Source organism: Petaurus breviceps, unplaced genomic scaffold (genome assembly GCF_028583685.1).
Source record: "Petaurus breviceps papuanus isolate PSGF00001 unplaced genomic scaffold, PetGlider_PUasm1.0 183, whole genome shotgun sequence".
NCBI lineage: Eukaryota > Metazoa > Chordata > Mammalia > Diprotodontia > Petauridae > Petaurus > Petaurus breviceps.
The window spans coordinates 17558765-17572969 of record NW_027185791.1 but is presented as its reverse complement, the minus strand read 5'-3'; the positions used below and the strand labels follow the sequence as shown (position 1 = coordinate 17572969).

General features: G+C 37.4%; 1 protein-coding gene across 4 annotated transcripts in view; it reads left to right on the top strand.

Annotated features, from left to right (window-relative positions):
* TUT7 (terminal uridylyl transferase 7) overlaps positions 1 to 14205 on the top strand; it is an 87259-nt gene that overhangs the window by 30608 nt on the left and 42446 nt on the right. For 3 of the 4 annotated variants that reach the window (XM_069087950.1, XM_069087952.1, XM_069087951.1), the window contains exons 10-16: positions 1597 to 1716; positions 4877 to 5011; positions 8104 to 8284; positions 9554 to 10656; positions 11103 to 11253; positions 12100 to 12186; positions 12986 to 13086. In XM_069087950.1, the coding sequence (XP_068944051.1) occupies positions 1597 to 1716; positions 4877 to 5011; positions 8104 to 8284; positions 9554 to 10656; positions 11103 to 11253; positions 12100 to 12186; positions 12986 to 13086 (1878 nt within the window). Of the gene's footprint in view, positions 1 to 1596; positions 1717 to 4876; positions 5012 to 8103; positions 8285 to 9038; positions 9164 to 9553; positions 10657 to 11102; positions 11254 to 12099; positions 12187 to 12985; positions 13087 to 14205 lie in introns of those variants that run through there. The other variant, XM_069087953.1, reaches the window with a different exon arrangement.

Below are 14205 nucleotides of genomic sequence, written 5' to 3'. Positions count from 1 at the left end.
TGAGGAAACCAAGTCTCAGAGGTAAAATTTGCACAAGGTCACCCAGCTAGTGTGACCAGAACCAAGGTTCAAATTCAGTTTTCTCCTGAGTACTAGGCCAATGGGTTTTACAGTGTGTCCCTGGATGGTCATATATAGTTTACATTTGTTATCAGTAATATGAGTCAGTAAATTTATTTTAAATTACAGAATACTATACTTTAATGTGGTATTTTCCCAGATAATTGAAAATTGGGTGGTACTCACCTTGAATTGTTCACATCCTTAGAATTGTTAAAGGTACCAAGTTATTATTGAACATTTATTGAAAGCCAGAGTGATTTGAGTCTAAAGGCATAGTGTGTGACCCTGGGTAAGTCACTTAATCTTGTTTGCCTCAGTTCCTCAATCTATAAAATGAGCCAGAGAAGAAAATGGCAAACCACTCCAGTATCTTTGCCAAGAAAGCCCCAAGTGGGGTGAACAAGTCAGAAATGACTGAATGAGTTAGCTCCATTTGAAACACAATGGATTTTTTAAAAGCCTATTTTTTCAGAGCTATGTTTCAAGAAATCATATATGGAAATTTTACAGGGAAAAAAGTAAATTGTCCCAACTTTTTGAAAACTATGAATTATTAATTAAAATAAAATAAAACATGCTCCTAAGCCCCAAAATATAACCTCCCAGGGAGGCTAGGTGGCTCAGTGAATAGAGGACTGGCCCTGGAGTCAGGAGGACCTGAATTCAAATCCGGCCTCAGACACTTAACACAAAAACTAGCCATGTGACTTTGGGCAAGTCACTTAACCCCAATTGCTCTCCAAAAAAAAGCAAATATATATATATGTACATATATATATATATATATATAAAAGCTCCCAGGCCATTGCCAGTCATCTTGATTTTAGTCTTGCCACTGGACTTTGATGAATCTGGAGGAAAGAATGAGGCTGATGACTTTGTGCAGCCCTGCCTCACTTAAATCCAGTTCATACACAAGGTAAGACATCACTCTCCTGATGTCATCGGTCCTCTCCAAGAGCGAAGAACAAATAATAATTAGTTTCTTTTGTAATAACAAAGTTAGATGTATATCTGAGGGCAGGGGGATAATGCACTGGACCTGGGGTCAGGAAGTTCAAATCTAGCCTCAGACACTTACTAGCTGTGTGAGCTTGAGCAAGTCAAATAATATCTCTCTGACGCAGTTTCCTTATTTGGAAAATGTACCTACCTCTTGGGGTTATTGTGAGGATAAAATGATAGAATAACTGAAGAGATTTGCAAACCTTAAAATGATATAAATTATAAATTACTAATAACAAGGCAAAGTCAACTTTGCCCACAATAGGGATCTAAACCAGTGACTTTTACTATTGTAACCACCCAGACTTTGGACTTTAAAGCAAATCAAATCAACAAGTTTACTGAGCACTTACTACGTGTACATGACCTCTTTAGAAGTCAGTGTGCTAAGTCACTTATACTTTACTCACATTTTTTTCTTAACAGGTGGTTCAAATTGATGATGGTTATTTTATATCTATAACCAGGCTTGAAGAATGAAAAGTTTAGTGGAAGCAGACTCATACGCTTTTCCTCCTTTTATTTTAGCTTTGCTGTACAGATCATCCTGAAGAAGGGGGCTTACCACCCTATGTATTTGCCCTAATGGCTATTTTCTTTCTTCAACAAAGAAAAGAACCAGTTCTGCCTGTATATCTAGGATCATGGGTAAATTTCACTTTATTTAAAAATTATGAAATTGTATCTTTTGCAAAAAAAAATGCATTTGCTTTGGAGCATAATTTTCTCAGTTTTACCATTGAATTCATATTTCCCTTCTAGCCAGGATAATTAGGTTCAATTAAGTATATTTAGGCAATGAGGAACATTCAAAATTTAGAGGAGACGGCCTTACAGAATAACCAAGTGCAGTAGAATTTGAGTGTTCAGGGAGAGGGTCAAAAGGAAGGCCATTGGAGCTGATTTTTAAAGGATGGGTGGGAATTGACAAAGACGGTGAGAGGGTATTCTAAGCATAGGAAACGACATAAGCGAAAACACAGAGATGGACAAGCTCATGGTGGAGGAACCAGGAAATAGAATAATCTGATTTTTCTGAAGAATAGCATGCATGTTAGAGAGTGAGGTGGTCTAAAAGTCTGAGAGATGCAAGATTGTGAATGGCCTTTAATGCCATGAAAAGCAGTCTGAACTTGCCGTAGCTGCAATAAAGAGCCACTGCATATTTTTGAGCAGAGAAGTGACATGACTAGATCAGTGCATAAAGATGGGTTGGAGGAGTTCTGGAGAGAATAAAGGTAGGAAGAATTGTTAAGGGCCCAAGCATTCGAGGATTGGCAGGTTGCTTTCTGTGAAGTACATCTCTGAGGTACTTGACTTTTTTTCCTAAGAGGAAATGTAATAAGCATTTAAAAGTATTAATGTTATGAGATGTGGGAAACTGGAACAAAGCCCCACAGGTAGAGATGGCCTGTGAGTCTTAGTCCGGCGTCAGATACCTTCTGGCCACGTGAGCCTGATCAGTCATTTGGCCTCTGTCCCAGAAACTCTGTAAGACTGTAGGTTATAGAACAGTTGCCTTTATGAATTGGGAGAAGGGGTTTTTCCTTACCAGGAAGAGTTCTCTACACCATTAAAGTCATGAGGGGAGCGAGGGTTGCTCCTGGGCACATGAATACATGTGTGTGTATATGTATACTGAAAGGAGAGTAAAGTACACTCAGCCCTAAATATACATGTACACACAATCTAGAGAAAATATGCATATAAATATGCAAATTTACCAACTTAAATTTACTTATAAATTCTTAAATCCTGAAATATCCTAAAACAGCAACAATGTGGCAATATAAGTAATTACAGAAAATAGTTTTGTTTTCTTAACTTTATGTTCTTAACTTCCAAGTTATTCATCTTTATCTCATCTTAGAATCATATGATTTTAGAGCTAGAAGGAACCTTAGGGAAACTCTAGTATAATCACCTAATTTTCTCTCTGTCATCCAGGCATGGCACAGTACTTTATATGTGATAGGCATTTTCCTTCATTCATTAATGAGGAAACTGAGACCCAGGATGGTGTACTGACTTTTCTGAGATTGCACTGATAAAATTCTCTTGACAGGGCGTGTTTCATATTTGAGCCCTCTGATTCCACATCCAGTGCTTTTTCTTCTGTCCATTCTGAAAATACTTTCTATTTACTTCTTTACAAAATAATATTTTGATATATTTTCATCATGTGCCTTCACATTTTATAGACATACAAAATTCTCTTAGGAATAGTATAATCCTTTATTGTTCTGCACACAAAGGGAAAGGAGGATGTGTGCACATATATTCCAGCTTTTTCTTCCTTTTTTCTCATCATCTCTTCCTACTGGGGAGCTACAGAAAAAAGGGGAAAAGATGAATGAACTAGAGATGACTGGATTAGCTTTCATTGGGGAAGGCCCTGAGGTTTGCAGTCTTCTAGAACTAATCCTGCTTATTTGAACGCAGCTTGGATAAGTGTAAAAAATGCTGTGTTTGATAAAGAGGCATTGCTATGTTCTCGTCCTAGATGCCCCAGTAACTCCCCATCTGTGTTACTAGGACTTCTGTCACCAGAACTGGATGTTCTGATTGTCCAACATGAAGTTTTCTCAGGTCTTTCCCAGCTCTTATGACTCTGGGATATCTTTGGTGTCGGCAGTCATCTCTGAGCTTTAAAAACAGGGTAGATTACTAATGCCTGCGTTAGTAGTAACACAGTTTTATATAAATTGCAAAGTAGAAAAGCATTTCTTAGAAGAGTCCTTTCACTTTCCCTTTCTCCCACTCCCTAAATTTCCAGTGCCCTCCTGTTTTCTGTTGGCTCTCCAAAGTTCCTTACTCCTCTTCAGCTTTCCTCGTCACAACTCCCATTTCCCAAGTCAGGATATTCTCAGCAGGATTTTGATTGATTACAGTAAATCATAGTGAATTATGAATAACTCATCTTAAACATGCTATTAGCTATTTGCATTAAAGGGGGGGAAAAAAACCTTCTTAACCCACATGAATTCCTAATTGGTTCTTCTACTTTCTACCCTGATGATTAACTAGTACACAAAGGAATAAAATGTGTCATGTTTAGTATACTTATCCCTTCTACATTTCAGGGGTTAGGGGTGCAGCACCTTTTCATCTGGAAAGCCTGCATAAGATTTTCTTTTATGAGGTGTTTAATAGTATCTTATTGTAAAATTTGGGTTAAGTACTTGGTCATAGGCTCTGTGTCATCTGCTGGCCTTCTAATGTCATCTGCAGCTTCCAAAAAATTCCCATTTAATTTCTTATGTTGATCTGTGATATAAGAAAACCACAGTGGGGAAAGTCGCAATGTAGAAAGGATAACTGTATTTCTAAATGCCACTCTGTTACTTTTACAAGGAATTCTATATTTCAGATTCACTTTTTTTAAAAAGTATCATATAGCATATGTTAGGCATAGGTTGGCATAGTGAAGAAAAAAAGAGTTGTACATCTTTGTGACTCTCCCTTAGTAGTCCTTTCAACCTAAGTTTTTAACTTTAATAAAAGGTTTGTGGGACATGAGTCTTTATGAGGCTCCTGTATACAACTAATGTTTCCATTTGGTGTCTATTTTTACAAAAATACTTCGTGAGAAAGCAGTGTGCTGAGACCCACCATTTTTTCCACACTTGCAAAACAAAACTTTAGAGATAGCTCACCAAGATTCCTTAGGACACCTTTTAATATATTCTGTAATGGGATTTTTTATAGAATGTGCTCTAGCAATTATTTATGTAAGATTGATAAGCATTGCTATAATAGTAAATACTGTTTTTAACTTACTAAGATTGTATCTGTCCTATTTTCCTAGATTGAAGGATTCTCATTGAACAAACTAGTAAATTTTAACCTTAAAGAAGTTGAAAATGATTTGGTGGTTTGGGAACAGATTACTTCTGCGAGAGATGATGAATCATCTAAGGAAATGTCTTTTAAAAGAGGAAAGGTCTGAACTCATTTTTATCTACTTTCATTATTAAACTGAAAAACTGTCAGTTTTTAATTAACCAAGAATTTTTTCAAATTTCTACCGCATTCCTTTATTGCTCATCTTCTCATTCATCTCATTGCTTGACTTTTTTTTTTTTTTTTTGCTTTTTTGGAGAGGAAATTAGGGTCACACGGCTAATTTTTGTGTTAAATATCTGAGGCCAGATTTGAACTCAGGTCCTCCTGACTTAAGGGCTGGTGCTCTGTTCACTGCAACAGCTAGCTGCCCCAATTGCTTAAAATTTTTGATAGAGGATGAGAAGCAGAGGAAAAATTCAAGTAATAAACCAATGTATTTAAGACAGTAATGAGAGAAATGTCACAAGGCAATTCAAGGTAAGTTTTCTTACATTTCACCTATATTGTAATGGCTAACATAGCAACAATCATTTGGATTTAAAACCAACTAAGATGATCTTTGAGTAACTAGAGCACAGGGAAAATCCAGGTTCCAGGCTCAACTTGGTGGCAAATTTTAACTCAGTTAAAGCTCTTTTTCCTGAGGTGAAATGAGATTACCTATAGGCACAACTCTTGACTTCTAGTTGAAGTAATAAAATCCATAACTAATAGCAATGAAATGCATGAATGTCTTCTGAAGAAGCATGGCATAATGAATAGAGCGCCAATTTCAAAATTAGGAAGGCCTCTGTTCAAAAGTTGCCTCTAACATAAGATAGATATATATCCAATGCAATACCCATAGCAGCTGCTATGAATATGCAGATGTATTTCGAGGGTTGAATCACAAAGTATGACAAACTCTCTTCCTCGAAGAAGGAACCAAAATATTTATTCAGATACCAAAAAGCCAGTTCCACTGTGGTAACAAAGAAGTTTATAGACTTCGCCAATGCAGAGAGCACCTGCATCTCCAAGGCTTCCCTCTGTTAGGCCTCCCACAAACAAACTCCCCTAGGCAGAATTCCTTCCCTCTTCCTTAAACTGGCTGCCCTGCCTCACTCTCCCTTCCTGCTCCACCCATGTGTCAAGCTTCTCCCCCGAGGGAGCTCAAAGCAGGTCACATGGGCCTATTTAGGAGCAGGAAAGATCTTCAGGTTCCCTTGACATTACAACATATTACCCAGGATAAGTCACTGAAACCTCTTAGTGACCCAGAAAATCCCCTGTATGAACTGAAAAGGGTTTCCTTGGAGGTTCCTGTATCAGTCCTTTAGCCTTAGTGTTGAACTTTAATAAAAGGTTTGTGCAAAAGAAGATGAAAAAGAATAAGCAGAATGTTACTTGTTACTCAGATCCCCAGCTAATCGTTTGTTATTTGTGATTTACCTAGTTTTCCACCTTCTACATTTGTCATCTGCTAAAATGGTCTCTGAACTAACACCAATTGTCCACAAAGTATTGTTACTGTTGACATGTTTAGAGTTACAGTGTGCGGCAAAATGAGGTTTGGAGAGGCAGACAGAGACAAAGAGAAAGTGTGCTATGAATTATAACAGCTGTGGAATTGGGATCACAAAAAACTTGGATTCAAACCCACATCTGATAACACATAATGCCTGTGTAACCATGGGCAAGTCATATAACTTGTCAGTACTGAAGACAACTCTCCAAGTCACAGATAAATTATTGATGGATATAGTTAGAGTGTTAGGCATTCCTGCACTAATGGAATTATAAACATTGACCCAAAACATCCAGAATTGTTATATGAACAGTCCTAGAGTTTCTAATTGCAGAAGATCCCTGAGGTCATCTAATCTAAAGTATGCTAGAAGGATCCGTGGCCTTCTACAGCATCCTGAAAGCAGTCTTTCAGTCTCTGCTTGAAGACCACCACAGATAGGAAACTCACCACATAATGCATTCATTCTACTTCTAAATAGTTCTCATTCTTAGGAAATTGTCTTTATATTGAACCAGAATTTGCCGACCTGTAACTTCCATCTATTGCTCCTATTTCTTACCAGTGTGACTATCCTGTAGTATTTGAAAAAAGTCAAAAGGCAGTAGTAGCAAAAAGACAACCTAAATAAATAGTTCAATTGGGGGATTTTGTACAAATTGAACAGCTAAATTATGACTTTGCCTCTAAATATACAGACAGAATTTTGTATTCTTGAGACTGCCTGTCATGAGGGTAATGGATTGAAAGTTAATAGAAGTGCTTCTTGTGCTCTGAACATTTTATATCTTCGTACCTTGGTTTCTTCATCTCTAGCGCTGGAATAGTTTTGAATATACCATGTAACTTTAAAATTCTCTGACAGAAAATCCTTGTATATTCTCTAGATGAATACATCTAGATATATGTATGTTTTTAAATCCACACCTTTGACATCAGAAATCAACTGGCATCAGAACTAAAAATCCAGTCACAAATATAATATCCTTATAAATCTGTGTACCGCAGGATCCTATTCCCTTTGCTTTTTTCAGTACCCCTTGAGGGGTATTGATAGCTTAGGTGGGGACAGTCCTGAGAATGTTAGCACCTCTTATACAATCCTTGCTGTCTTCGCAACATTTCATAAATTGGAAGTAGCAGATATGCCTGATGTATCAGTGACTGCTTCTTAGCAAACACAGGCAGCAGAGACGCAAGAGGAGGTGATGTTGAGAGATTGCCCACACAGTAGCTGACACACTAGCACTTACACGTGCTTCACATTTCTCATTGAATCCAGGCTTATGACAACCCTGGTGAGGCAAGAGTGCTGTCATGAGTATTGTTCTCATCTTATAGTTAGAAAGTTGAGATTCTAGGAGAGTTTCCCCATGGTTACAGTCCAAGTAAATATCAGAGGCAGGATGATCAAGCCGCATCCCTCCTGGCTCCAGCTCCATTTTCCTTCCCTCTGCTCCATGCTGTCTTGATAAGATCCTGAGTCTGTCTAAAGCATAATAAAAGCCAATCACTAATACGTAGCTTAATTTTTTTGTAGTCAGTTCAAGCTTCCTGTGAAGGGATTTCCACACTCAGACCTCCCCTTAAGTTTCATTTTGTTAAAACAGAATCCGTGTAATTTTGTTTTATCTGACTATTTGGACACCTGTCATGATGAACATTTCTTCTTTTTGCTACAGGTCCCCTTGGTGTTTGACTTAGAAGACCAGTGTTCTGCACCAGTTGGGCAGCTTTGGGTGGAATTGCTTCGTTTCTATGCTTTAGAATTTAATTTGGGTGATTTGGTCATCAGCATACGTGCCAAAGAAGCCATATCTCGTGAAGCAAAGGATTGGCCCAAAAAGCGCATTGCTGTGGAAGGTATCCAGATTTGTCACCTTTAAAAAAAACAGCAAAAACCAAGTGCAGCTCTAACCGCATGTACTTTACTTCAGTCTTCTTTCATCACCTTCATACAAGGTGTACCAGAACCCAGCAAGAAAGGAAGCAGTCAGGATCCTCCTCGTGCTAGAGCTCTGCATGGCATGTGGTTCAGTACAATCTCATGCTTAGATACATTCATTCAATTTAAATGAGTCTTTGAAGCTTAAAAAAAACCTGACTATACATCTTTACTTCCAGGTTCACTTTACCCCATTTTATATTCATTGATTAGTTTCATGGACTCCAGCAATCTGCAGGCATGATTTATTGCTAGGAAGCCTCCAGTAGTATTTAAACTATGCATATATTCTTTTGCATAGGACTCATTAAACCAAATCTGTATTGCAGTGAAACACACTGACATATTCACTAGGCATTGGAAAGTGGGCTGGCCTCTTAAACCATTTTCAACTTTTAGAAGTTAGACTGTTCCATAATGGAAGCTCATATAGAAATCTAAATTTTGCCCCTTTAAAAACATTTTTAAGAACTTCCTGATAATTATAGCTGAAGGAACCTTCAGTACGGAATTCCCTTATTTTTGCTTGATTTTTTTTTTCAAGCTTTATGTTGCATAAGAGGGTTTTTTGCATTTTGCATAAAATTCTGTGTGCAGTCATGGGGATCTCACATTTTTAAACCCTCCCCTGCAGTTTCTCTGGCTCAGCTCTTCTGGCCAATTGCCTGCCCTGCTGGAGCTTTAGGGGAGGAGAGCAGATTGTGAGAAGTGGTGTCTCCTCCTCGCGCCTCCCTCTCACCCCTGGAATTCAGTCCAGCCAGTTCAGTGATGGGGCTTCACAGGGCGGAAGAGTGGAGGTAAGCTTTACAAAGTGACTGGCTGAGTGGGGGAGGCAGAGCACTCAGCAGAGGCTTCCAGTGTAGGAAGTAGTCCCCAAAGGCTTAAGAGCCAGTTTGATCATTTCTTTTCCACTGCCACTATCATAGAACTAGATAAGGAAGGGATACTGGTATTGTACAAAGTGGGTTGGTTATAAGAGAGAATTTTGATATTTGGAGTTTCTTCATGTGAGAGATTTCTTCATATGAGAGATGACATTTTCCCCCTCTATCTTGACTCCCAGATGAAAATAGCCACACTTAAGAAATAGGATTGATTTTGCCTGATTTATTGTTGCTTTTAATCTAAAATACATTAATTGTTTTCAAGGTAAAATATAAAGATGATGTATTTTTTTGTTGTTACAGATCCATACTCCGTTAAGAGGAATGTGGCGAGAACCTTGAACAGTCAGCTGGTTTATGAATATACACTTCATTGTTTCAGAGCAACATATAAGTATTTTGCTATCCCACACAAAAGAACAGCAAAGACCACCCCCAAAAAGCCTCTGGACATAAATGTAGATGCATCTCAAACATCCGTACGCCTGAAAGATAATGTAAAGCTTGACCCTGAGGTACAAGTAATAAATAACAAAATCATGGTTTTGGGGGACCGTACTGATGCTGCCAATCCTGTAGAAAACTTCAGGACACATCAGAGAAATACTATAAAGATGTTTGATGGTTTTGAAAGCCCAACAGAGGAGTTAGGAGATATTCAAGTTGGAATCAACCAGGACCAGGGAGATTTAGATTGTATCATTGAAGAAGTCATTTTTGATGACTCTGAGGATTTCAGACCACATTATGAGGAAGCAGAAAGTGGAAATGATGAAGATGAGGAGGAGGAGGAGGAAGAGCCTGACATGAGACAAGACTGGGAGAAAAGTCTGATGCCTATGGATCAAGAATTAGATGATGACAGCGAGAATGGAGAACTGCTTGCTCCTACCAATGACCTTGATATGGAGAATGACAGCGTTTCAGATTTAGAGAGCTTCCAAAACATTACAATAACTGAAAGGGATAACTTTGTTACTGTGGATGACAAGGCTGACATGGATGAGGAGAGCACAGAAGGCACAGATGAATTAGAAGACTCAAACAGGGCTACACATTCAGTACAGGGCCAGACATCAGAAATCACTAATTCAGATGAGGAGGAAGAGGATGAAGAAGCCAGGCATACCATCAGTGAACGGAATCGTGTTACTGTGGTGCAAGATGCGTTGGACACATACACTGGATATGGAGATGACGATGTCCTCTCTGAAGAGGACGGATTAGTTGTTCACGTTAAATGTGAAGATTTGAAAGAAGTTAGAAAAGATTTAGATGAACCCTTGCCAATGGAATTAAATGAAAAGCATCCTCTTAAGGAAGAAAATGTATGTGAGGAACATTCAACTGTAGATCATTTGGACCTGTTCTATGAATTTAGTAAACCTGTCTTCACCAAAGGCAAGGTAAAAAAATTTAACTTCCAAAGAAACAACTTGGATGTTTTTTAAAATTTTGTGTATATATTTTAGTTTTCATTTAGTAGAACAGACCTGCTGAACTGATTAGTGGTGATTAATTATTCATTTGATTTAAACAACTTAGATGCTTTTAAAATTTTTGTGCATATAAATTTAGTTTTCATTTAGTAGAACAGGCTTACTGAAACGATTAGTAGTGACTAATTATTTGATCTTTAAGCCCAGCTTGATTAAGCCAAAACTTCCTAGGTTTTAGCACTCCCCCGATTTCCTGCCCCAAGCTATTAAAGGTTGCTAAGTATTCCAACTGCATCATACCATACCCCACCCCTAAGGATAATACTCTGAAGTAGAATATTCTGCTAGAAAAGCTTAGCAACTCCCATGTTAGAAACTGCATTTAAGACTTTTTGCTTTTCCCTTTCATGTAGCCTCCTACTGTAGTATGTAGTTTGTGCAAGCGAGAGGGCCACCTAAAGAAGGATTGCCCTGAAGACTTCAAAAAAATTGAACTGGATCCTTTGCCACCATTAACACCCACATTTTCAAATATCTTAGATCAAGTTTGCATCCAGTGTTACAGTAAGTTGTCAAAATTTCTTACTAATTTCTAGGAACATTAGAGTAGGCTTCAAAAATTTGCCACATTAGGAGATGGCTTAAGATATGAGAAATTGCAGTATTTGTTTATCAGTCTTTACTTACTTTAATTTTTAACTGTTATATAGATATAGATAGATTCATTTAATCTTTAGGGTTCCAAGTTCCAACTGAGAGAAAGTAAAATACAGAAAAACTTTTGATAATATTTTCACTTTAAGCATTATAAATAAAAGTAGATATCTAACTAGTCAACTGTTTCTTTGTTTTATCAGTATTTTTTAATTAGCAGATATCAATTTTTATCTCCCTCTCATCCCACCACACACCTGTCCTCTTCCAACACCCCCCTCCCTGAAACATTGGATTTGTCAAAAAAAAAGTCTCATTCTAGTGTACTCTTGAGTTCAGTCACCTCTCTGAAAGGAAGTGGGTAGCCTTCATCATCAGTCCCCTGAAATAATAGAAGGTTGTTCAGAGTTCTTAAGTCTCTGAAAACTATTCAAAACAGACCATCTGAACAAAATAATGTTTTGAAAGTTTCAGGCTGATCTATCAAAGCCAGCCCTATTTTTAATAATACCAAAATGTAGTTTCTCTTGATAAGATAATTTCTGTAATTCTTAGTAATTTATTGTGACTTTCTTGATCGGGTTTTTTTTCTGTGATTTTACATTGCTTCTGCAATAGTGTTATTCACATAGGAGATGCTTAGAAATTTGGGGATGGGAAGAATTGTTTTTTTTTTTTAATGAAATCTTGGTTCTTCTAGTTCTTGGGCAAATTTTTGAAAGCTCTTTGACCATTTTTTCTGTTTATTTTAAACAGAGGATTTTTCTGCAACTGCTTTAGAAGATCAAGCTCGTGAACATATTCGGCAAAACCTGGAAAGTTTCATAAGACAAGAGTTTCCAGGTAAGGTTATGTATGTTGACTTTTTTTTCGCAGCTTAACATTTCTAGATGATCAGTAATTTTGTTCCAGACTTACTGACTTAGAGAAAAATAAATGATGTGATTGGTGTTGTAGCTGATACAGAAAATTGTAGTGTACCAATAGGTTGAATACTGAAATATTGTTTTTGTTAACAAATGCCATGCATATATTTTGTTTCCATTTAAAGTTTTAATCAAAATTTAAAATTTTATTTCAAAAATAATTTTTTCAAAGAAGTAGCAAACTTAATAACTATAGATATAGGGAGATGCTGTAGATTTTATCTTGAAATTTATCTGTCTCAAGTTTTTCTTGCTTTATGTAGTTTACTTTTTTTTAAAGCAATTGGGGTTAAGTAACTTGCTCAAGGTTACATGGCCAGTTATTTTTGTGTGGGTGCTGAGTATCTGAGGCCAGAACTGATCCCAGGTCTCCCAACGCTGGGGCCGGCGCTCTTACTCACTGCACCACCTGGCGACCCCTGTAGTTTACTTTTAATAAAAGCAAACTTTGAGGTAAACAAGAGATGGGATTCTAAAATAAACTAGAAGTTAAGAGATCAGTATTTGTCTTCAGTGAGATCATTAGTGAGGTAGGACCTTAATTTGTATATTTTATACTTTTGAAAACTTTACTTCTAAATTTGCACTTTTTTTACTACAAAATAAGCTATATAATATTCTGTTACCAGAAGTATCTAAATTGCCCGTTCTTAAGAATGCCTGTTTGAAAATAAAATGTCCTCAAAAAATATATTTATTATTTATATTTCCAATAGGCACCAGATTGAGCTTATTTGGTTCTTCCAAAAATGGATTTGGGTTCAAACAGAGTGACTTGGACATCTGTATGACAATTGATGGACTTGAAACTGCTGAGGTAGAGTGCTGATGATGATAATGATGACGATAAAGATAAATGAGTCACAATTTGGTATATTTTGACTTAAAGAACACTTTCCTCATGATAACCCTGTGAGGTAGGCAGGAAAAAGATTATCATCCCCAATTTATAGATGAGGAAACCAAGTCTCAGAGGCAGAGTTTGCACAAGGTCACACAGTCAGCATGATCAGAAACAGGGTTCAAATTCATTTCTCTCCTGAGTACTGGGCCAGTGTGTTTTACTCTATACTATGTGGCCCTGGATAGTCATATATAATTCATATTTGTTATTGGTCATATGAGTCAGTAAATTTCTTTTAAACTACAGAATACCATAGTGTGGTATTTTCCCAGATAATTGAAAATTGGGTGGTGCTTAATCACCTTGAATTGTTCACATCCTCAGAATTGCTAAAGGCATCGAGTTATTATTGGTCCATTCAGTGAAAGGCAGAGTGATTTGGATTTAAAGGTGTAGTCACCTAGGTGGTGCAGTAGATAGAGTGCTGGGCCTGGAGTCAGGAAGACTCATCTTCCTGAGTTCAAATCTGGCCTCAGACACTTAGTAGATGTGTAACCCTAGGCTTAAACTTATTTCTGTTTGCCATGGTTTCCTCATCTATAAAATGAGCTAGCGAAGGAAATGGCAAACCACTCTAGTATCTTTGCGAAGAAAACTCCAAATAGGGTCACAAAGAGTCAGAAATGACTGAACAACAAGTCAACTTCAGTTGAAACACAGTGGGCTTTGTAAAAGCCTGTTTTTTCAGAACTGTATTTCAAGAAATCATAAATAGAAACTGTACAGGAAAAAAAAGTAAATTGCCCAGGCTTTTTGAAAAAGATGATAGATAGATAGATAGATAGATAGATAGATAGATAGATAGATGATAAAAATAAGATATCTAGCCCCTAAACCCCCAAATTCTTCCAAAACCTAAGCTTCCAGGCCATCCCCAGCCATCTTGACTTTTGTCTTGCCATTGCACTTTGATGACTCTGAAGGAGAGAGTGAGGCTAATGAGCACAGCCCTGCCTCACTTAAATCCCGTGCATGTGTCAGTCAAGACATCATCCTCATGATGCCATTGGTCCTCTTCAAGAAAGAAGAAGA